Here is a 25,110-nt window from a genome sequence, read left to right as displayed (position 1 = left end):
TGCTGCAGAATGGGACCACAGAGCTGTCATTCTGTGTCAGCCTGCTTCCCCAACATGGCTGTGACATGAGTCGGGGTTGGGCACTTTCCCACCAATTCCACTGAAACCCACATGGAAGAAGCAGAGGTGAGGAGGTTCCACTTGCACCGTGTGAGAAATAGGAGTCCAACGTGAAGAGCAATGCCAATTGACAGTGGAGAGATGCCTGGAAAGGAAATATTGAAGTGTTTAGGTATTCTCTGATGCTTCCAGAATTACCTGAGATGTCCTGGTGAGAAAGCATAGTCAAACCTAGACTTCAGGAAAACTTTAACGTTGACTTCCATACCGTGAGAGCATTGTAGGAGCATGTCTGTTTGCCTCCCCTTCTGTGAGATGCGTTCAGTAGGCATTTGAGTTACAGTCTCTGGGTTTTCCATGCAATTGCAGAGTTAAAAAGAATATAATAAAAAGGCTTACAAATGCAAAACCTAAGAATTACTTGACTTTGGCCTTAAGAAAAGCATAAAGTACTGCAAGACTCATTAAATAACAATAATAATCAACCAATGCGAGCTTTAGATCAGCCACTGAGGGATGACAGGTAGAAATAGGAAAGTCATGCTACCTCTGGCTAGATCATTAATAAAACCATTGCTAGACCACACTGTCTAATCCTAGTGGCTGCTTGAAAAAGAATTTGGAAAACAGCTACAAGAATGATACAAGAGCAAGAAAGTATGCCTTGTAGGAAGACACTAGATAAGCTATTTAGAGCAGAATAAATGATGCTATGAATCCTCTCTGGCTTTAAAATCACTAAAAGTCTGTGGCCTAAAGACAAATCAGCAAATTCCTCACCACCTCATTAGACCAAGAGCTACAGTGAGTGACATCAGCTGAATCCTGGCCCCAGAGGCCTCTCTGTGCTCCCACCACGGGGAGCAGACTGGAAATGTTTTTTTCAGATATTGTAAATATCAGTTGGGTGATAGTATTTGCTCAGCAGAACATAGACCTGATCCATTGATGAGGTGACAGAAAGCAGTGAGGTTTACTCAGAGCCTTTCCTTTGAAAAATGCTGGCTGCTGGAGGCCTGCGCAAGATAATGGTAGATGATTACAGAGGCAATTAAAGTAAGGCATTTAGTACAATTTACATCTAGAATTAGGTATCTAGGCCAATTACAGGGCAAAATAGCACGCTTTTGGTTTTTCTTTCAGAAATAATAGAGTTAAGCTGCAGGATAAGTCTGAGTTAGCAAATCAATTGAGCTGTAATCAAATCTTGTTTGTCATGAAAGAGGAAATGGGGACACAGGCCATGAGCAATGTGTGACTCAGTTTCCTGGAGATGACCCTCACGTATGGAAGTGAAGAACGGCCCAGACTTGAGTCATAGGGCACTTGCAGTCTCCAGGTGAGCCAAGGGTCCTGTAACACCAGCTCTTATCTGCCCTGGGTGTGTTGTACACCACGCAATGGTGTAGCACTGCATTCAGTCAAAGCAAAGCAAGTATTCCCAAGGAGGAACGCTACAGGGATAGCCTTCGAGCTAAAGCAGCAAACAGTCATTAGAGCTCGGCTGAGCTGATTCCTGATCTGAATGATGGGGACACGTTGTTGAGGTCTTTATTAATCTTTTTTTTGACCAGCATCCTTTGGTGTGTAGCAGACTGTAGCATCACTAAGGCTTTCATTTACAGATTCCCTGAGTGTTCCCAGCTTCAGCTGTGTAACATCTCCTGGAGGTAGGTTCACAGCAGCTAAAATAAAGTTCTTTAAACACTGACCCAATCCAAATCAAAGCAGCATGTGAGAGGTTGGTCTCTGGCAGCCTTATCCCTAATTTCTTCACCTGTACCAGCCAAAGGAAGATATTTCTGAAAACAAATATGACCCAAAGTAGGATTCATTAATGCACCTGGAGCACTTAGGAGGTGCTACAAAAATGCACTGCCCGGATTTGCTTTGTGCTGAATATTCCAAGATGTTATTTTTTAAAGCCTAGGATATGTAGTTTCTGTTCAGTTGCTTAGATGCCTGACTGTTATGGGAACCAAAGGGAATTAGAGATCTAAACGTCTTTGAGGCATGTTTGAGTTTCAGTCCCTGTTTGGAACATAACAGGGATGCTCACATTTCAGCCACAGAGACCCTTATTTAGGAGCAACATGGTACAAAAAGAAGACAATTTCTAAACAAGGTTGTCTTCAAATTCCTACAGAAAGGCTCCTCGCCTGCCTGGGGTAAGCCTCAGATTGCAGCAGACATCTGTGAAGAGGAAGAAGATTGCCAGTTCATTACAAAAGTTTTCACAAAACTATGTTCAGGAAGGAAGGAAAATGTTACCGAGCAAGCAATTGTATCATCAGTATCCCCAGGGTTATCAGCTGCCACATTCAGTTTATCAATCACTTCACAGAAATCAATCTGAAAAGTGCCAGAGGGAGGGCCTTGAGGTCCCTGGAACACCCTGGCATTTGCTGCAGTCCACAAATAATGCATTTACTCTTGGAGATAGAGCCTGGACTTGAGTCATGCCTTGCAAAGATGATTACTCTATCAGGGAGTAAAACCGCCTGGGAAAATCATTGACTGGTGCCCCCTTTTGAGGAGGTCAACTTAAACCTCAAATCAACGCTGAGGAAAGCACACAAAAAAACCCCAAACAGACAGACAAACAAAAAACCCCACAAAAACCCCTCTTAATTACTCTATTCTTCATACGAAAGACTTCACAATTATTCTAGCAAAAAGCACAGAGGAAACTGGGAATGAATGGTTCTGGCATTGCTGAAAACATTCTGATTTTATAGGTTGGTGTTGCAGTGGATTTAGGGCATATTTACAAGGAAGAGGGGATATCAGCTTCTTCATATACTGAGAGACCTGTGGAGAAGAAAATTCATTTCTCACCTCCCTGGGAGCTGCTCTGGTCCTCCGAGGTGACACTGTGGTTCCAGTCCCTCTGACTGAGTAGGGAGTGGTTCTTCCATTATTTTGCTGATAAGGTCTATGTTTCTTTGTGAATTTGAATCCTTACCCTTTCCAAGTGTCCTGGGCTTGATGAGGCTGCCCCTGGTCAGGGCAAAATATTTCACTCTGCAACTGAAAGTTTTGTTCAACTAGAAACTGGAAAAATACATGCATCTGTGTATTTTATCTATAAAATACATGTGTGTGTGCATGAAAGGTATTTTAAAGAATCAGACTTGAGCATTTCTACTGCTATCAGATCAACCAGAGCCACAGTTGTTCTTATACTGGTGGCCAATAGTCTGTGTTAGGTAACATGCATCTGGTACATATAATCCTAGTGAACAGACAACAGCCCAAACTTAACAGTCAGAGCTTACTGACAAGGGCAAAAAAGTTTGAGGCTTAATGCAGATGAATTTCCCCAAAAAAATGAGAAAGCCTTTCCATCCAGGCAGGTGTTACCACCTCTGCTTGCTGTCATGCTCCTGGCATCTCTCTCCAAATCAGCTGGACTCTAATTTGTTGGCAGGAAAGCACCAGAATAAATAGATGACTTCTTTCATATGGTATCACATTAGATACTGCCTAAGCTATTGTGTATATTCTGGCTAGTGATTTCGCTGTCATTTGTTTCTGCAAGCACTTCATCACAGGCATGGAAAAATTCCCCGTGATGTACACATCCACTCTCCTGTATCCTACTGCCTCCTAGTTTGGTGTCATACCAGAGACTTACACATTGCTTTGCATTATTCATCAAGGATAAGAGGTTCTCAGAGGGCAGCAGACAATTTACGTCCCCTTTCTGTCAGTGCAGACCGTGGATGTTGCTGTTGTGTGGCTGAAGGGCACTTCCAAGGGGAAATTCAGTCCCACAAAGTCACCAGGGCTTGAAATACAGTGGAGAACGAGTTTGACAAAGATTGACCGTTCATAGGTGGATCTGAAGCAACACAGGCGATAGGAATATCAACAAAAATTGTCATATTGCCCCCAGAAACACAAACTATAACTTATTTAAAAACAGAGCTCCCAACTGAGACCAGTTCATGGTCCACACCCCAGATCCAGCCCACACAGGAACTCCCATCTAGCACCTTGCCCTTCTGCTCTGGCCTTCAAGCAGGACAGCATGTTTTAGAGCTCTATGTTGAAGCCCATTAGCAAATTCCCCAGGCACACAGACCTGGGACAAAGCCCTAGAGGTGACCCAAAATAGTTACTCAGACGCTAGCAAGCAATACCCAGCTAATTTATGATTTAACCAACATTTTAAAAGCAGTATTTTACACATCCTGCATTTGGTTAAAACCACCCAGTGAAAGGAGGAAAAAGTCTGCCCCATCACATTGTCAGATGCAACCCAGACTGGAGCCAAGTGAGAACCAGGATTGTGCAAGCATTCAGCCACATTTTCTTGCAGTCCCCACTGCACTTGGTGTGAAAGGCCATGCCATTTCAGCACTCAATCAATATATCAATATGGTCAGTAAATGGCAAGGAGAGTTTGTATTTATCTTGTTACTGCAAGACTGCTCATAAAGCCAAGTTCACGAGCCTGTAAAGGAGCCTGCATTACCCCAGTGACTGGGAAGGAATTCTGTGTTGGCTTCCCATAGGCTTGGCCACCGAGAAAGCAGGAAAAGATAGTAAGAGGGTAAGGAAAAGTAAACTGAGATAAAGCCAAAAGTAAGGCCTACAAATCTAGCAGAGCAATCTCAGCTCATAAATACGACCTACCAAGTGGACACACTGAACAGCCTTTTGCCTGACAGAGGCAGACAGATAAACTCTTAGTACAAAAATACCATTATGTTTTTGCAGACAAAAGCCATTGATTTTGACATCTGTTTTGCTTGCATGAAAGTGTGGTGGAAACTTCAGCACCAATACATTCATCTAGGCATCACTGTTTCAGAAGGCCAGTGATTATTTGAGTCAGTGTGAGCCATTTGGTCCCCACTGCATTCAGAGTCAGGAACTCAAAGCCAGCAAGACGGTTTTGCTGGGGTGGTAGCAATAAACTCAGAGAGATGGTGTGGACAGGAGGGATGTCTTTTCATGATGAGACAGATTAGAAGAAACAACAAGAAGAAAGAAAATATAAAGGTTGATAAGGAAAAACAGAGAAAAATAAATTATTGATGCCATGCAGAAATTCCCAGCAGGACCTATAGGAGGCAGGATGCTGTAAGATGAATTAAAATGTGATATGCAAGCTGGGTAGACTCAGGGTGTATTTTTCCAAAAGCCCTTGCATTTCTTAGCCCTTGTGTATGCAAAAAATAATAGTAGGACACCACGAGCCTCTTTCTTTCCCCTTGGCATTTCCCAGAGGTCACCAAGAGCCTATCAGTAACTGCTCAGTGTGTGGCTCCACAGACCTGCTGCAATGTATTCACTGTGACTTCATGGACCACAAAGCACAGATAATGGTTTAGGAGCTGTTGCAGCATATCCTTCTGGCAAAGCGTAGTGTGCCAGAGACGGACTGGACCTGTATCCAAGCAGCTTATCTCCAAACCATATTAACCACGGGAACAAGACAGCAATTTGTATCTGCACCAGGGCTTTTTGCCAGTGTGGCTCTGTCAGACGTCACCAAGAGATGGGCCAGCAAAGCTGCACAGCAGCCTGAGCCTGGGCAGAGTAAATTTCAGTGTGACTTTTAAGTTTTTAATAAAAACACTGAATACCTGAGCTGATCTTTTGCAAGCAGGTCCCAGCTCAGTTTGTGCTCAGGGTTAGCCAGCATGAGAGGCAAAGCTGGAGAACTGCATCAGTCCTAACATATGGCAAATGTCTCTGCATATTCATCACATACATTAAATCACTTGTATCTCCATCACCTACAGTTGCCATCCTGCTTTCGAGGTGCTCTGCAAACTCCATGCAAATTCAACCAAGGACTGAGGGTGCCACTGACGCTCATGTGCAGTCCCAAACACCACCTCAGCCAGCTGAGCACTGCACGGCTAATGAGCTGGGAAACTGACTTCAGCTGAAGGGTACATCATCACATAATCAGTCCTTGAGCAGAGTAAAATCAACAGAACAGGTCTGGCTCCTGTACTTCTTGGCATATGAACAAGTTGAATGCTGGCCAAGGTTGCAAGTGAAAAAAGCCTCACACCTCCTGGCTACCTCTGGTAAGCTCTGCAGGACCACCCGTGGCCCCCACTGCTTCTGAGAAGAAAGATGTGAAAAGCAAACTTATTGTCAGTAGATTTATACTGTTTATACTTCTACTGGGACATTTTGAGACTACCTACACCATAAAATGTTGAAAACCAGGGCTCTGGGAAGGTTTTGTTCAAGTCAGGTTGAAGCAAGGGAATGGGACATCTGGACTGTCTCCTGTCAGTGTTGGCACCCATCTCCCCACCATGGTAGCTACAGCCTGGGCTCTTCCACCCATGGACATCCATTCTCAATGGCCAGCCCCGTTTTGAGCTCCCCTGGGGGCTCCTGAGCTGAGTAGCACGAGGGGTCTCAGCTCCTTTCCCATCTCTTTCCCCTGCACACCACAAGGCAGCCCCAACAGCGGGTGAGTGCAGCCCGTCCTGCTCTCATCAGCAAGTCTGGTCTTCGCTGAGCCTTTGTGCTTTCAGGTTGTCAATTTTGTTCTCTTTGTCTGCTAGCAAAATTACCATGTCACTTTGCAAGCAAGTAAAGATGCTGAATAATCAGTCTGTCCAGCCACGCTGACAGAGACTTCCAGCCTAAGAGATTTCAAACACGATGCTGTTCCCCGGTGCAGGAGCTATCAACTTCTGTAAACTGGCAGGTGCTTTTCTCCTGCAAAACGCTAATTAATTAAAAAAAAAACAAACACCAATAGTAAGAACCTCTGTGATGTTTTCAAGCCTCTTCTTTGCCAAAAGTAACTATTAATCTTTCCCAGCTTTCATTAATTGCAAGTTTTTATTGGCCAGCAGGCACCAGTTTTAGTCTCCCTCCACCCATAGCTCTGTGTTCATACTAGCCATTTGAACTCATGCTTAGAAAAAGTAGTAGTCCATGGGCTGCAAGAATGCCATTATTTTGAGCAACTCTTCTGCTGAGTGTTTAAAGCCTTTCTGTTGACTAATGGGTGGAACTGGATTCCCCTCCTTTCTTTCCAGTTGAGTAGTAATGACTTAAGCAGATTAACGGGTTAGCAGCATGTCATTAACACAGTTCTTTTCCTTTATGCAGAATAACACTGATTACGGAGATCAGCTAATAATGGGGTTCATCCAAAGGCAATGGGAAAATATTTTCATCAATGTCAGTGGGCTCAAAGTGAAGTTCAAAGTGAATTCTACTAAAGGAGTAAACATGCTGAGCATGATCAGTAAACTAAGCCATGCTTTACTTCATTTACAACAGAATCTGTTCAACATCCCTGCAAATGTTAGTGCTGCTCTCCTCTCCATCCTTCAAAGCATCCACCACACAGCCCCATAGGGTAAGCACTGCCACCTGCGATCGCACAGCACAGGACAGGTTGCCCAAGAGGCGATGCACCTCCACTGAGACCCACCAAACCAACCACTGCTGGATGCTTCATTGTTTCACAGCCTGGAACAAATAAAATTGTTTAAAAACTCTCTCAATGATACATGACAAACCTACGACAGGGAGGCAGAAACCCTGTGCTTTCAAGTCCTAGCACCTCATAGGGGTCTGCTGGTGGCTGCAGAGACAGAAGCAAACATCCAGCGGTCTCTGGGTCCCTGAGGGCAGCAATGTGTGCAGCTCATCTGTCTGTGAAGAAATAAGAGCTTGGCATAAGGCACTGGCTTCTGTTGTGATTTTAGGCTGCCTTCAATTTGGGTTGAATAGATGTGCTTGCTTTAGGATGCACATTGTAAGACACGTGCTAATGTGCCTATCACAGGGGTGTATTGGCATTTTCAGGGTTGAAACACATAAAAATGAGACCATCGGCTTGTGCATAAACAACATTTCTTGTTTCTCTCTTCCAGTAACGGTGACTGTGGGAGGACAGCAACACTTGCTGGGACTTTATGACACCGCAGGGCAGGTAAATTACTGCAGCACACTTATAAGTTTCCTTTCTCGTAGTTTATTTGTTACTACCATATACTGGGATTTGTTGTTGTGCTGTTTGTGGGGTTTTTTTTACAAATATTAACGATCAGTTGTGAGTTGTAATGGTTGAACCGCTGACTTTCTCCTTTTTGTTTTCTACACAGAGATGTCATTCTGGTTCAGCAATAAAACACACACAAATACTCATCCCTAAGACTGCATCCTAACTAGAAACCAAAAGCCTAATTAGGCTGTTCAGCCTCCCGTATGCCCACCTCCTGCTGCAAATACGATGTTCCATGTAAAGTCAGTGCTTTCTTACATTTACCACATGGTGGCATTGAAGATACAGAGAATTCCTATTTCCAAGATCAGAAAACTAATATAATACAGCACCAGCCTATCGCTCACCAGCTATTGACTTTTTAAATGGTGACACAGCCAGACTGGCGCCCATCCCTGCATCCTTCTCCCAGGACACGGGTGTCCATTACAGGAGAGTCTGTAACCCATGCTTACCTACACATATAATCCTTTTACTCTTTCCTCCGTTCCTGGTCTGGTACAGTGTGCTTGCACTACACGTTTGCCAAAGAGTGACATTTCCCTCTCCTACCTCCAAATGGCAGAATAAAGAAAGGACCATCATCCAAATTCACTGAAATTTGATGAAAATCACCCGCTGGTATGGGAGGAATCAGGTCCTATGTCCCATATCCACCAGCTCCTCCAGTCAGAGCTGGCACTTGGAGGCAGCACAGGAGGAAAGCAGATCTGGGAGCCCACTTCCCTCTCTGGGGCCCAGCAGCCCTGGATGCAGGGCTTTGCTTTCAGGAGGACTTCTTGGCTGTGCTTTTTTTGGCCATGGCTGACTGCTGTGACATGCAGAAGGCCACTTATTACAGTGTATACTTTGCAGCAGTTGCAGATAGGTAAAAAAATGCATCAGAATGGACTGCCACTTCCAGAAAAACCTGCACTCGGCATCACCAGGGCTTTTATGCTTTGGATTTTGTTTGGGTTTTTTTCATTTTATTCCTATCACATGTCTATAGGAAGCAACGGTCTCTTCATAGATAGCTCATTGTCACTCACAGCCCACCCATGCTTTCTATTTACATAGTGCAAACAGATGATCCAAAAGCCAGTCCAAAAAAATACAGCCCAAGTCCTTGTCCCATGTTCAATGCCTGTTTAATTTTCTATCCTGTGCTCACAGACACAGAGCTTGGAGCGTGTCTGTCACCATGCAGCAGCACTGCAAATCTTTGCAGGTGCGACTGGAGTTATACGCAATCCTCATCCAGATTTTACCCAGTGCTTTAATACTTCTGCTTGTTTTGTAGAGCTGACAGTCCCACCTGCCACCCATTTCCTCAGCAACACATCCTATTATTTGTCCTCCTCAGCCAGAAGAAACACCAATCTGTCTCTGTGACAGACTTCACCCCTCCAGCCGTTCCTCCACAATCATTTTGCCATCTCCTGCTTCAAACCATCCAGAGCACCACCTGCTTGCAAGTGCCAGTTCTGACTCACCAGGGTCATTTCCCTTCCAGACCTCGGTCCAGAGAGGTGGTCATCTAGTCAAAACTCAGAGCACGAATCACTTCTTGATGACTAGATTGTGTCTCTGTAGAGGCTGGAAGGATGATGCTTCCCACATGCTCAAGCTACAACGACAGATCATCTGGGTTGCTTCCTCCCTTCTACTCCGTGTGTTGTGCGGCTTTCCAAAGGCATCAGCATGAAGTCATAGCCAAAAATAGCACTTGACATTACAGTGCTATAAAACACATGCTAATGAAATAACAATTGGAAAATGCACTCCTGCTGCAGCAGGACCCTCCTCCAGCCTGAAGGGAGAGCTGGCAGAGACCACAGATCGGGGGTATCTGGTTTTCTGCATCCTTGGCATAAACAGTCCTAGGAGGAAAAAAAAAAAGTGGTATTATTTTTCCCTAGGCTGGACTCAGGTGCGGATTGCTTTAACAGGCTGACATAGCAGGGAGCGTAAGTGAGATCAGCACAGCAGCAGTATTAAAAAAAGCAAGTTTTGCTGTACTTTCTGGACCTGAACAGTGTGAGGCTGCTGGCAGAGACAGGAGGGAAGGAGCAACACCCATCAATGCCTCTTGGCCCTGGGAGGTCAGGGCACGTAACTCAGCAAGGCCAGGTCTAGCGCTGGCATTTCCATGCTAAACCAGTAGCCAGGCAGTGTAACTGGGAAGCTTTGCCCTCCCTAATTAACGGGCAGCAAAATGCAAGCACAAGCCAGGGAAACAAATTAATGATCAGCTACAAGCCAAGTCCATGAGGACTCATGTCCCTCCCTAAATGCCACTGTCAGTGGCTGCAGTGCCTCTGGGTATGCCCCATACCCATGCAAATATCCAGTCCCTTTTTTACAGTATTTATTTGCTTGACATACAATAACAGAATCACAGAACAGATTGGGTTAGAAGGGACCTTAAAGCTCCTCCAGTCCAACCCCTGCCATGGCAGGGACACCTCCACCAGCCCAAGTTGCCCAAAGCCGCATCCAACCTGGCCTTGAACAGTGCCAGGGAGGGGGCATCCACAGCTTCCCTGGGCAACCTGTGCCAGTGTCTCACCACCCTCACAGTAAAGAATTTCTTCCTAATATCCAGTCTAAATCTGCCCTCTTCCAGTTTAAAACCTTTCCCCTTGTTCTATCACTACCTGCTCTTGTAAAAGTCCCTCCCCAGCTTTCCTGTAGGACCCCTTCAGGAACTGGAAGGCCACAATAAGGTCTCCCAACAGCCTTCTCCAGGCTGAACAGCCCCAACTCTCTCATCTGGTCTTCGTACATCAACCATCTCTGAATGAGAAATTATTGAAAAATGATGATTTAACACAGCCATGCAAGCTCCCATGTGCCCTGATGGGAGTCAAGCCCTCTGCTAGGTGATGCATGGCTATCCCTCCTTATGGTTTACATAATGTTCTGCGCTCCTAACATAAACTGGGAACACTCCAACTGAAAAAGGTTTTTCTAGGGGCTACGGAGGAACAAGCAAAATAAAATGAAATGCACGCTCCTGTAGCTGTCACCTCCAGGCAGAGCGCTCGTGGCTTTCAGTGTGTAATTTTAATGGTACAGTAAGTTCCAGCCCCTCTAAATATGCACGTCTGGAATATTGAAACTGGTTATATTTAGCCAATTTCTTTCAAAAAAAAATCCTAAATCACGCTTCCTTGAGGGCTTGCTGCCACCGCGTGGCTGTTTTAGGAGGCTGATTTGCAGCATTTGAACCCAAAGCACAGAAGACACCTTTGCCAAGCACCCTGTGTCAGCCCACATTGACTGTGGCATCATCTCGGAGAAGTCATCAGGTTTGCCGTTCTGAGTTAAAATAATGTCCCATAATCAGGCAGGCGCCAGGCCAGGCCTCCCTCACCTGCAGCATCCACAGAAAATTCAGCTGTTTCTATACTGTAATGGCTGCTTTGATCCCATCATGTTGGCATCCACTTTGCCTCTGTTAGCGCATCTGTGGGAGCTGGGTGCCATCTCCAGAGCCTCATATAAATGCCTTCGCAATGACTTCACTTATTCATATCGCTGATGTTCCCACAAATGTCTCTGAGTTTTCTTTCCTGCCATTCTCTGAACATGGTAAATCCACTCCTTCTTAGGCTGATGGTCCAAATACCTCCTCTTGTCATGTAAATCCTTCTTCAGATCAATACTTTCCATGACACTGGAAAAACATGTCAGTTGACAAAAGCTGTGGCTTTAACCCAAACACTGTCGCTGTGGGGCTGGAGGTGGCAACTGGGAATTTGCTCTTCCTGTTGAAGCGGGTTTGGGACAATGAACATTCAGTTAGACAAAACAAAACATTTTGTTTGTGGTTTAGGATGTTTCTTTAAACTCTTTAATGAGATGGAGCTAAATTTGCCCTCTTACTTCCTTTCAGAATAAATAATTTAAGGTTTTTTTGTTCAGAAAAGGTTGGAGCAGAGTGTTTTTACATAATCCATTAGTCTTTTTTAGTATTGCGTTTTGGATAATCTTATCACTGCATACTCAGTGAGCACAAGACTTCAGAAAGCCCGGAGACCCTATTTGTTGCATATGGTCTATAATGCCTACTGGGAAATAGAAAGCCCATAATAATAACAGAAAAGCCCCTGGAGATGCATGTCATTAGCAAACATCAGCTAGCGGTGTCAGTCTAATAACACTTCCCTGGATGGTATCACATTGCCAGAGGGCTGAGGCTGGTACTCGCATCATCAAGATCCATTTTTATTATGCACCCAGTGACAGCCGCTGTTTAGCACCACCCTCTACAGCAGCCACAGCACAGAAAACATATGCATGAACAAAACGTGTTAGGTCTTTAAAGGATGCTGACAAAACGGCACCCCTTGTCCATGAGGGGTGACTTCCCCCTGAACAGGTTATAAATGTGCATGAGCATGGAGGGACAGCATTGGGCAGTTCATCAGGAGCCAGCATGATGCCCCCATCTGCAGTTATCCCCCACCCCATAACGCACTTGCTGTTTTCCCCCTGGCAGGAGGACTACAACCAGCTGAGACCCCTGTCCTATCCCAACACAGACGTGTTCTTGATCTGCTTCTCGGTGGTGAACCCCGCCTCGTACCACAATGTTCAGGAGGAGTGGGTGCCTGAGCTGAAGGTCTGCATGCCCAACGTGCCTTACGTCCTCATTGGAACACAGGTAATGCTGCTCGGGGCCACTGCCAGCCATCGTGGGGGTCTTCAGAGCAAGCAGACTCCTACTCCACCCCAGTGGTGGCTGGAGGCTGAGCTCTGTGGAAAGGTTTCCTGTTTAACTCCTTGTGTGAAATGCACCCAGACTTTCCCATTAGAGGAAAACTCAGGGACTGGGAATGGAAAGTGACATGCAGATATCCCATCACGCTTCTCACAACTGGCAAAACCCAATCCATCTTTTTATTCAAGTGTATATTAATGTGGCAACAAAGCATAAATTCCTGTAGGTAGAAAAGATTTCTGACAGGCCTTTAGTGTGGAGGAAAAAAAACCATCAGAGTCTGTGGTTAGAAGAACTCAAACTTCAAAATGTATTTTAAGAATGGGAATAATTAACCAAGTGAATGACTTAGAGACATGGGAAGGAAATAGTCTCCCTCGTGCTTTACATCAGCATTACAATTACTGACTCACCATCCTGCTTGTGTTATAGTGGATGTTAGGCCAAACGATCAGTTTATTTTGGCCTTAAAATATATGAATCTCTCAATGAAATAAAAATGCCTTTAAATATGGGTTTGCTTTCAAGACACAGAGTGGTTAGACACTGTGAGAAGTAGGGATACAAGTCTGAAAAATGTGCGAACATGGGACAGCAACCTAAACCATGTTACAGAAACAGATCAAATTCTGGTCAAAGCCAAAATCTTCATGCCATAGGGAAGTCCAGTTGTTCAAACACTGGCTTTGTTTTCCGCAGATATTTACATTAATCTAAACCACTCCTTTTAAAATAGAAGTATTACCCTTTGGATCACACACTCTGAAAATGGATGGCTTTGAAGTGCTGCAGTGCTTCCCTTTGATGTTTTCTCTGGAAGTAAATGATTTGATTTCACAGCAGTCAGACTGAGCTGTGTCTGTCTGGCCTGTCAGGGTGTTTGCAGGTGACAAAACGCAGGGTCACAGCAGCCTCCCCTTCCAGTGTGGCTCAGGCTTCGTCCGACACTTTTGGAGATGCAATGTGAGAGCCATTGAGAACTGCATCTTTACTGTACCGCAGCTGTCTGAGCTGTAGCCCAATAACCCACCCGTGAGAACCGATTCATGTTGAACAGAGTGAAAAAAAAGTTAAAACATTTTAAACAGGAAAATATATGTGCAATTAGTTTCTGAAGTTTCATCCTAGGCTGGGAAGACAGATTCCCTTACGCAAGGAAATGACTGTGGGTTTGTAAAGTTATTAATATCTGTCTCAAGAATCACAGCAAGGTGGCACTGAGCACAGGGTTTGTGTATTTCCTATTAGATTGATCTCCGGGATGATCCCAAAACCTTGGCTCGGCTGCTTTACATGAAGGAGAAACCACTCACGTATGAGCATGGAGTGAAGCTAGCAAAGGAGGTAACAGCTTTTTCCATTGTTTTTGCTTCATTCAAGATTAACTCCTCTGGGACACATTGGTTGGTCCCAGTGGTTAAAGCCTCCATCCAAATGGGCTGGACCCAAGCACAGGTTGTGGCTCCTGAGCCTGCTCTTCTTCTGTGATACCCAACTGAGCTCTAAGCAAAGCCTCAAGTAGCAAATGGGCAGCAAAAATAGATTTTACTGCCTATTTTACCTAAGTCGAGTGTTTCTTGTTCAGGCTTCTGCCAGGAAGTGCTTGTGGCAAACCACTCCCTGCAGTCACCTCCCTCCAAACTCATCCCGATCCCTTACAAAAGCACAGACAACTTGATTCTCATTTATCCATTGCACTTCAAGCAGGAGAGAAGGAGCTCCAAAGGTTTCTGTGCTATTGTACCTTTCTCCCAGGAAGGTAGGGGCATAAAAGCCCTCCCCAAGCTCTGAAATGCAGGCACTTGGACCCTAGCCGTTTCCACCTTCTACACTGCAGGTGCTCTTACAGGCTGTGGCCCTCAAAGGCCATTGAGAGCATCCATTAGCAGAATTCACACATGCATGTCAAGCGATGCCGGAACCTTCTCTCTCTGTCTCTCCCAGCAATGGATGCTCACGTTTTCTCTCTTCCCTTTCAGATTGGAGCACAATGCTATCTGGAGTGCTCAGCCCTCACACAGAAAGGCCTCAAGACTGTCTTTGATGAAGCAATCCTGACCATTTTCCACCCCAAGAAGAAGAAGAAGCGCTGCGCAAAGTGCCACCGTTGCTGCACCCTCGTGTGAAGTCACTTGGAAAGAGAAGCGAGATGAGTTCAATGAAACCAAGCGGGTTAGAAAGGCAATGAAGGCCACACACAACTGAAATGGGGAACATGACCAGAAAGGGGCCCTTCTTACTCAAACATAGGAGCCCTTCATTCTGTGAAGCCTCCAAGCTGTATCACACTAGGCCAACCCATGTCTATGTGCTTTCCTAACCCTCCAGAGCTGGGTGCAGCCTGTCCCAAATACCGCAGGCTGCACTGAGCCAACAGAAACCAGGATGCCTGCTCCTGCTTGACGCCTCACCTTGGTAATAAGGTGAAGGTGGCGTGTGAAAAAACAAAGAACTAAAGGTGGGAAAAGTAACAAGAGAAACTCCATTTGTGGCCTTAAGCAAGAACTGGTCAAAATTAGGAATTTGCAGTACTTAGGAATTAAATCTGCATTGACTGAAAGCACATGCAGATCTGTAGAAATCTTATATGTAAGACATACACTGTAGGTAGGATGTACTTTTAAATTACTTTTCTTTTATAAGACTCCTTTGTTCAGGATATACTTTAGTTTGTTCAAACTCCATGGAGTCAAAGGTGGAGTGATTCCAGTTTGTTTTCACTTAATGGTGAAACTTCAGTATGTTGCTGCACCCAAGCTATCAAAATGGATCAACATTTACCTCCAGACTTAAAGAATGTTCTTAAAACAAAAAAAATGCAAATAACTGTATTTTAACAGAGGAATGTTCAAACTGAGCCATGTTTCCATGAGCTGAGAAAGGAAGAACAGAGTTGTAGCATTAAAATACTGAAACAAAGAAATTCTGCCACCAAAGAATACTGTCCTAGACATGAAATAGCAGCGTGGAACAATCTCCCTTCCAAACTGAGAACACGAACAAGACACATTGCCATGGCAACTGAAAATTTACCTTATAGATCAGCTTGATTTCTACATCTCACCCAGAAGAAGAAATAGTGAAAAACCAAAAAGCCAAAGGTCAAACTGACTTCAATGCTTTAGGGTGATCCAATTGCCTTAAGATTACTTTTTTTGGAATATCTCATGTAAAAAAAACTCACTGAAGTGGAGTTGTAAACGTGTTGCTTTATTGTAGTCTCCTTCCTCTCATCCAATACGTCCTTCTTTGCTCCCATTTTTCCATCTCCGTTGCTGCGAGCGCTGTTTAAGCTTCAGCATGGCTGCAGTCCTTAGGAGTGAGCTTCCACAGGAGCTGCAGATGATGATGGGCAGCAGCCAACAGCAGAGATGGGAAGTCCAGACCTTGAGGGCACGGAAGCTGCCCGTTAGCTCTCTTTGCTGTGGAACAAAGCATGCCTTTTCACTGAGGCCTCTCCGGGGAGCCTGTGCTTCTGCACATCACAGCAACGCAGGTGCTCAGAGGTAAACTCGAAAGGCATCCTGTTGCCTGCATCTGCCTTCAGGTGCCTTGACACCATGAGACTGCCTTGTTATGGATTTCATTCCTCAAGCAAACATAGCTTTCGAGACCTCTGATGTAACTCCTTGCCGAAGCAGTGTCTGTAGCCAGCGTTGCCAAAAGTGCCAGGAGTAAGCAGCGGCAGCCATGCACCCCACCACGTGCCCTGCGCCTCCCCACACCCTGCTCCAGAAGCATGGCAGCATGGCTGAGCTCACACTTGCTACCAGAAAATCTCCTGTAGTTCGTGGTGAATCGTGGACCCAGTGTCACTCGGAGCCATGACTGCAGCAGGACCACGGTAACTGCAGTGTTGGTGTGGAGAAGGGAACAAGCATGGTGCAGTGCCCAGTCTTGCAGTCACTGAGGCTCGTGGATCCAAGCTCCTGCCCCTTTAGTGCAAATTAAATTTACCATTTAATTTGACACCTGCAGAAACCAGATCTGATCCCACAACATTTCCAGGTAGGAATTAACAGTGCACTCTGATAAAAGTGATCAAATTGGAGGCAAACACCTTGTTCCTGTTACCCAGCAGGCTTTCCCTTGCCATCCCTTCCCTGCTGCGCACCAGCATGGATGAAAACAAAGGTGTGCTGAATCAAAGACATACGAAAGAAAGGCTTCCTCACTGCTGGCATTCTGTGTGCGTATTTTGTATTTGGTTTTATTACGTCCTGGCCATTCGCTTCAAATGCACCAGCTGATAAAGCACAGCTTGGAGCGAGGACAGAGCTGAAGCCCGGTGAAGGTGTTCACGCGGTGCCGCAGAGGCTGTGCTGCCGTCCCCATGCGTAGCAGTGAGAATTCCTGCAGCTGGGACACTGGCAATCGGCTGAACTATAGTGTGTATAGAGAGGTATTAAGGAAGTATGATGAAAACTAGGAGTGGATTAAATAAATACATATTTAGGTAACATTTGTTGGGTTACGACACGACTAGAAGTCCACCAAAACAAAACAAACAAAAAAAAGCTTCCAATAGATTTTGGAGAAAATTAGAGCTTTCCTGTCCTGCCATTTACTTCAGTGGAAACAGGACAGTTGCTTTGTTTTGGCTCATGTAGGTTGCTGTAGGGTGTGAGCCTATATACAAGTCTCTGGTTAAAGTAAGTGAAGTCTGTTTTAGCTGAAGCGCAATGCAAACACTCAGGTTGGAGCTGCCAGATATTCTTAGAGCTTTACAAAATACAGAGGAAATAGAAATCCAGACTGACAGCTGAGCTTATCATAAAATAATGAGCATGCTGGAAAAGTGCAATATAGAATTCCCAGCATGCATCAGAGAAAGCCACAAATAATCAAATTATATTTTTGTGTGCCACCAGGTATCAGAGGTGTCTATTAATACTAATGGGATGGCACAGGAGAGGCATATAAAATAAAAAATCAAATAGGAAGTTGTAGCATGAACGGAACTGCAGTGGTTTGAGGAAAATTAGCTAAAAAACGTATGGTGATGTAGAAGCTAAAATGGTATTGTGCAAATGTATTAAACTACAGCACACTGCACAAATCATTGTGTAGCAGTGAAAGTAGGTAGAAAAGTAATTTATGTGCATACTAAAAAATGTTAAGACTATCCAGGGTTTTATTTGTGCTTACAAAACCAAGCATATCAAGTCTGTGAGGCAGTCAAATTTCAAATTTTTCAAGCTGATTGTGACCAAACTTTGACATACGGAAGCTGCAAGGAAGGGAGTGTGGTCACAATCCACTGAGAAATGGCCCCTGCGCTCCATTTGGTTTTAATTGCTCTTCCAACAAAACCAAAGGTTTTAAAAATAGCCATGGTTAATGCAGGTCCCATAAACATTATTCCTGTGCTAGGTTATGTACACACACTTATCCATGCAATGTGACACTTACTCAAGGTTCTGCCCTGTCACACTATTATTTTGGGGAGGCAGGAATAGCACGGGCCAACAGGCTTTATAAAGGGATTGTAGGCAGATGTAATGAGACTCATCGACTATCTGGCAAGTCATACCTAATACCTTTCCTAAAAGCCAACAGATGGTGTGGGAACAGGCAGCAAGGCTTATTTTCAGAAATATCAAAACACCAGACACAGTACAAGCGCAGGCATAAGGCAACAGATATAAACTTCAAGTTATTTTCAAGCGCCATTAGTAACAAGAAAAGAAAATCAATAAAGGACTGCCAGGTGAAGGGAGATGGGTTTTCTCACTGTAAGACGAGCTGGAAATCAGACCCCAATTTCACCTTCAAAGGAGCATGGTTAGGAGAGTCGTAAAGGCTATAAACCACCCCAGGAACCCATTTGACAATGTCCTCTTAATGCAACTGATGTCAAAACCTTTCCTGACAGAGCTGCCTTTGCTAATAGCCTGCTATCATTTCAGAAGCACTCACAACTTACAAGAAATATGCTGGATCCTGCAAAACCCATCTCCTTCGACCTCTTCTGAAACCTTCACATTCTACCAGGATTTGTTAACCTCAAATTGTCATTTTAAACAGAGTTCCCAAAGAGTTTTAATGCAAAATCCTGCAAGGAGATATTAGAGAGAGATCTCAAGACATTAGAGAGTTGTTCTCACATTAAAACAACCTATGGATGCCCCTGTCCTTCAGTGCGCTGCTAAAACACAAGGCCAGCAGAACTGGGGTGACCCTGCGCTTTATCACCACTTCCAGCATGACCTGAAGGAGGTCCCACAAAGACTTCCACAGTTTGTCCTGTACCTCCCAGAGCTCAGAAAAGTTGGGAATGTGCAGAAACAAGTCTCTAACTCCACACAAGTCCATCCAGGAGCATTTGTTCAACCAGATATAAGTCCCATCTACTTACATCTTCCAGGAGTGGTGGGGAGCAGTTCTCAAAATGAGCTCTCCTGGATTGTCCTATGTGCAAAACACTCCCAGAGCTTCCCTCTCTGCCCTGTAAATATCTACTGTTACAGGACTAGGTAGCTTATGGAGAACAACCAACTACGAGCTCTTGCCTTGCATTGCCTTGAGTTAGGCACAATGTGACTCTGTCCCTCAACTTCCACACTTGCTGATCCTCAAATTTACTTCTTGCCGGTGGGAACTGCAGAATTCACTATGAGACCAGCATGACAATCAAAACAATTATTTTAGCAGCTGTCATTGATATTTCTCACTCTTTTTTCTCTTTCTAAGCACTACTTCAGTTCAAAATAAACACAGAATTCAATATAGTGCTGCATCTTAATATGTAGTAAAGTTATTCCAAATACTTTTACTAAGGGGATTTTGGTGGTCTTCCTCATGCTGAAGAGCATCTTACTTCACAAGGACTTGTCTCCAACTTCCTCATGTCTCATTCAATACCAATGATACTGCTCATGTAAATGAGGGAGGTTGAATATGGCCATTGGTGACCTGCCCTTGTATGTAATGTATAACAAAATCTCTTCTAGGTGCTTTAGTGACTCCCCCAGAAACAATCACTGCAGTGCTACTCTAGGCAAGCAGCTAAAAACCCACCCCAAGGGTGGGAAAATTGCAGTAGCAAACAGAGAGCAACAGGGAACAAGTATTTAACTACTGATGGCTGTCTGTTGACAAGGATGCACAGGCTTCACTTGCCATCAACAGCAAGCTGTCAAGATGTCATCCATGATGCTGTCCCAAGACTCCAGAGACCCAATTTGAGAACCCTTTACAGGAGTTTGGAAAAGGTTGAAGAAGTTCTTGCAAACAACTTCTATCGCTGCCTCCCCTCATCACACCCAGCCTCAGACACAGCAAGCGATGCAGTGGCCAGTTACAACAATGGTATGTGTCTAGCAGATGCATTTTCACCATGCAAGCTGCCATGTCCTTACAAAAATGTCCCTCTAATTCAGACATGAAAAATGCCCGTTTGCTTACATAGCATGCTTACAGTCCGTGACCCTTTCTGTAGCTTTTTTTCCCAAATGGCACAGCAAATATCCCTTAATTCACCATACTTAAACTACGTCGGGACTAAAAATAATTGGCAATGGCATCAATCTGTCTCAAGCTTGTTTAAAAGCACATTTGTCTTCTCCAGTAAAATCAACATATGCTCATGTTGGCCCAGGCACCATTTGTTCAATAAACAGGTAGAACGCAGGAATCTGGCCGCACATGGCTTTCTCCCTGTATTTTCCTTTTCCCTGGAGAGGATTTGTAATGTGTTTTGTCCTATATATAAAAAAACAAATCTGGAGATAACAGGACATTTTCTTGGTTCACAACTCTGTAGGACTGGAGGAGCATCTGCTGAGACAGGAGGTGAGCGTGGAGCGACCTACGTCAAATAACTTGTAGACATGTTTGAGCTCTATGTAAAAATGAAGACAAATCTCTACTATAAATGTTTATTTTCCTCTCGGTGAATAAAGACCCTCTGAAAGCAGGAAAAAGCCTCCCACTGATTTCGGTAGTGGCTTGTGATCTCAGCTGTCTTCACCTATCAAAACAAAACATGAATAGAAATATTTTTGCATTGAAAAGTTGGGACAAAAACACTGATTAGAACTAATGAATGCAATAGAATAGTGGCTACGCTTCTGCTTTGGGGGAGAGCTGCAAAATCAAGGCCCAAAGCCACAAGCAGTCAGTTTGATCCTAAAACTTACACTCTCTTTTAAGATGTTACAGGGATGCCTATAACAAGGATGAAAAAAAAAAATCTTCAAAATTCCTTTCCTTTGTTTCAGTTAAAGCTTTCAGAAACAGTGAACAAGAAGTGATTTTTTTCCTGGACAGTTCCGGAGATCCCACCAGAACAGCAAAAAGAGTCAAAACCTCATTGTAAGAGGCAAATGAGCTCACAGATCCATATAGCACAGAGCAACAAGTAAAAATCATATGAATTGCTGTCAATGGGGAAAAATATAATTAACTTTGAAGATATGTTAACAAAAATAACTTTGAGCGTGATCTCCACCCCCTTCCAGGATGTGCGGGCCATAATGCAAGGTTTGGCTGCTTCTTCTCGCTGTAGTTTTCGGGTGGGCTTTTCAAGGATGCTGTATGTTGGATTAATTTCAATTCTCATGAAGGCAATGGAAAATTTCAATGGGGTCCACACGTGACTAACGTGGAAGGCATTTGAGAGTCTTTGTGTTTCCTCCTTTTCTGCCCTTTATTGTGGCAGACCAAGCTTTGAGCACACGAATACACTGAGTGAGGTCCAAGAAAGTTTTACACCTTTTGGCTGCTGGTTGTGGACTCCCAAAAGAAGTCAGGAATCTGGAGACTTTGCTGATCTGATCTTTAACTTGAGCTTTGGAGACTGGATTTTTAACTCCTCATTTAAACCACTTCTGAGGCTGAAGATGAAAATCATTATGTTAACAGTGTAATATTCAAAACAAATGGGTATCTTTGCCGAGTTTGACACTGTGCTCATTGCTGTCACTTAATTTCATCACATCCTGTTCAGGATGCCAGATTTAATTTTGCATTTGGGTTTGCCAAAGATCAGTTTGAGCTCTAGCTGATACCAGCTCTGGTGAATTTTGACTTTGATCAGAGGTTAACGAATTCAGAGTAAACAGTTGTCACCACTCTACAGTTTCCAGATCTTCCAACATAACAGTTATTTGTACTGATAACATGTAGAAATTCTTGTCTGATGTCTGTCAAAGTAGTTTGGGTGTAAGTCACATCCATGGTGTGACTGCCGTATCGCCTCTCCCAACACTTTCCCCCAAAATAGGCAGCTGCTCTAACTGCATTGCAGAACTGGCAAGCACTGAAGTGCCTTGTCAGTATTGAGTAAATGAGCCCAAACTTTACCCAAACCTGTAAATATTAACCCATTAATAAGCAATATCATAATGCAATGTGAGAGATGGGAAAGGCATTGGCAAAGTCTTCTTCACTCACGAGCAGAAGTGATCTAAGGTGCAAGCCCAGGTTGCCAGGTGGGAAAAGCTACAGAGTGTGGTCACTGGGATACCTGGAGCTCAGCAGCTCCTGGAGACTGGGAGGGCTTCAAAGAAGGGAGCAGAGAGATGGACCTGAACTGTCCCTGGTGCAAGGGTGACTGAATCCAGTGTAACCTGTTACAACGTTGATGCACTGCTCAGATACAAGCATTTCACTGCAAAGAGATGCTCTGCTCCCCTGAGAACACAAAGACCAGAAAATTTCTTTCCTGTCCTTTTGAGTAGTACTTCAGCAATACTTAAAGTAACAATGCAACAAGTTATTCTAATTGTTTGTTTGTGAAGCAGATGTAACAACCTCAGCACAAATCAGGACTTAACACATCATCAGTCATGTTACGAAAAAGAGTAATTGACTTGAGGTGAACAACAGAATTTTTCTCTCTTAAAAGCTGCTGTGTGCAATATCGCTGGAGTATGGGGTTGGTAAAACCAAAGGGTAAGAACTAAAACATTACCTCTGACTTTCGAGTGACGTCTTTTTTCAGCTTAACCAAATCTTGAAAATTCGTGTCAAAGCAATAAAATTTCAAACCAAGGAAATTCAGTTTACCAAAAATTATGTTTTGGATAGTTTAAAAATAATGTAAACAGTATTAGTTTCCTATTTACAGCACGTGATTCTGTACTCTTTTGCTTATCCTCTCTTAAACATGTAATTATTGTAGATTGTAACTGCACATTAATGTCATCTATTGTACATAGTTTATTTTAACAAAATAAATGTATTACTAAGTATTTTGACAGCATCATTTTGAGAAGGTGTGGTGCTGTGTTTATTTTCCCAGCTGCTAATCACATACACTTTTTAGGACATTTCAGGTAGGAGAAACACATACTTACATACAGGGCTGCTTTTGGATGGTTCTGGAACCGCATGCATCTTCCAAAGTCAAACAGGAGGTGACACCGCAGAGGTTTGCTCATCTCAGGCATGTTCCTCTCCAGAAACTGCTGCTTAACCCCGTCCTCTTAGCCTGGAAACACGGGAAGGTGGAGATGTGGGACCTGCAGGTCTGGCTCCCTGCTGCTCACCCCAGCCCCAGGGCATCCCTCAGCGGGCGGCCTAGAGGTATTTAGTCTCCCGTCTTCCACTGATGTTAAGGTGGCTGGTTAGTTGCTCTTTCAAATAGAACTACTTTTTTATTATTAATAAAGGCTTCTTGGCATTACTGTCTGAGGTCTCCACTGTGATATCACAGCATCATAAGAGGATTTTTTTTCCTCCCTTGAGTGAATTTTTAGAGTGTTTTGGAGAGAAGGCAGTGCACGGCAGACTAGCAGGCACTGGAGCTCTTTTGGCAAAGCAGTTAGGAAAGGTGTTAGCCTGAGTCCTAGAAGTTTTTAGGGGAGTTTGTTACTCCCTGACAAACCTAACACACAGAGAACAAAACTCCCTAACAAACCCTTACTGATGGGGAGGAAGATGATGAGCTGTGTCACCTTCGGTCCAGCAGACAGAGCAGGGAGGGTCAGGAGAGAAAGTGAAGTGCTTAAAGGGCTGAGGATGTTACATGAGGAAAGAGAGCCTTTAAATGCTGGACTGGAATCAAGAATATGACTGGCTCCAGTCTGCCAGGAATTCAGTGCAGAGATGTGGATCTTGTTAAAGAAAAAAAAATCAATTTAAAAAAAAAACATAGTGCCATTGTTACCCAGTTTTCATTACCATTGCTTTCAAGACCAAAATCCCATCGACCAGCTTGTCTAGTCTTCAAATTTAGACTATAAATACCACCGTTCCTGAAAAAGGGTCCTAATATTGATTGGGCTAAAACAAGTTTCACCAGAGGAAGGCTCTTTTTGTGTTCCTGCAGCTTGTGAACGACAGCAGGCTTAACCAGCCCCTGCCTGGGACACTCACTCACAGAGTGAAGACAAAGAGTGGCAAGGTGTATTCCTAAAAATGAGGCATGGCAGCGCAAATCCCTGGCTGTGATAAATGGATATGACCCAGAGGAGCCAGGACAATTCAAGAGGGCCCAGCATGTGGCCTGGAATATATTGATTTACCTGCCCCTGGAGGAAGCTGGTATTAGTCAGCAGACTTTTGATGGCCAGACTTTATCTGGGAAGAAGCAGCGTGGAGGATCCACATATCTGGGGTTAACAACAACAAAGTGCTGAATGCATCCTCCAGAGCAGGAACTTCCTTAACTGCTGCCTGCTAAAGCTGGGTGGATACAGACAGGGAAGGATCCCTCCGTATAGCCCTGATGCGTTTACATTTCCCTGAGGATCCACTGCTGTCAGCAGCAGGATATTGGGTGAGACAGCCCCTTGTTCCAACCCAGGGTGGTGGTTCCTGCATTTTCACGTGGGTACAATGAGAGCAGGAGGGTGCTGCCTGTCCCAGTCCCCAAAGAGAATAGAGTCAATGCAGGAAACGTGCGTCCAGGGAGGCTTCCTGCCCTCCCTCTCGCTGAAACTCATGATTGAAACAGGGAATAAACTGATTTCTGACGTGGTCAGTTTGGGTGGGCACACCTACTACAGCACGGGAACGAGGGGAAATGAACTTTTTTCCATGGGTTTTCATGGGAGAGATAATATACGAGATGTGACAGCCACAGTGACAAACGCTCCTTGCAAACTTTTGGGTTCTTCAACTGCTTTGGACAGGTGGAACGGTTAGATTTAGATCAGTGGTTTTAAAGAGCATTGAAATGTCCCCAAGGAGATGAAGGTGGTGGCCTAGGAAGGGGCTTCTCATGCTCTGAATTGCATGGGCTATTTTGATTACCTGAAAATTCTGAGCCAGACATAATATCCCAGCTGCAGCATAAAGGATGTGAAAGCCAAAAGACCTGATCACAGGTATTAAAATCAGTGGGAATTTAAGAATGAAGACCTAGTGTAAGAACTTCCAAAAATACACCCCA

The 25,110-nt window shown here is 44.3% G+C and overlaps 1 protein-coding gene across 1 annotated transcript in view; it reads left to right on the top strand.

Annotated features, from left to right (window-relative positions):
- Nucleotides 1-15,209, top strand: part of RHOJ (ras homolog family member J) — a 49,281-nt gene extending 34,072 nt beyond the window's left edge. Inside the window, exons 2-5 of the mRNA XM_010188357.1 lie at nt 7,932-7,990; nt 12,549-12,713; nt 14,019-14,114; nt 14,750-15,209. Of these exons, the coding sequence (XP_010186659.1) occupies nt 7,932-7,990; nt 12,549-12,713; nt 14,019-14,114; nt 14,750-14,896 (467 nt within the window). The 3' untranslated portion in view covers nt 14,897-15,209. The remainder of the gene's footprint in view (nt 1-7,931; nt 7,991-12,548; nt 12,714-14,018; nt 14,115-14,749) is intronic.
- Nucleotides 15,210-25,110: the final 9,901 nt, after the last annotated feature.

This window comes from Mesitornis unicolor, unplaced genomic scaffold (assembly GCF_000695765.1).
Source record: "Mesitornis unicolor isolate BGI_N332 unplaced genomic scaffold, ASM69576v1 scaffold11800, whole genome shotgun sequence".
Lineage (NCBI taxonomy): Eukaryota > Metazoa > Chordata > Aves > Mesitornithiformes > Mesitornithidae > Mesitornis > Mesitornis unicolor.
The sequence above is the reverse complement of the archived record's forward strand: the minus strand, read 5'-3'. Positions and strand labels throughout refer to the sequence as shown.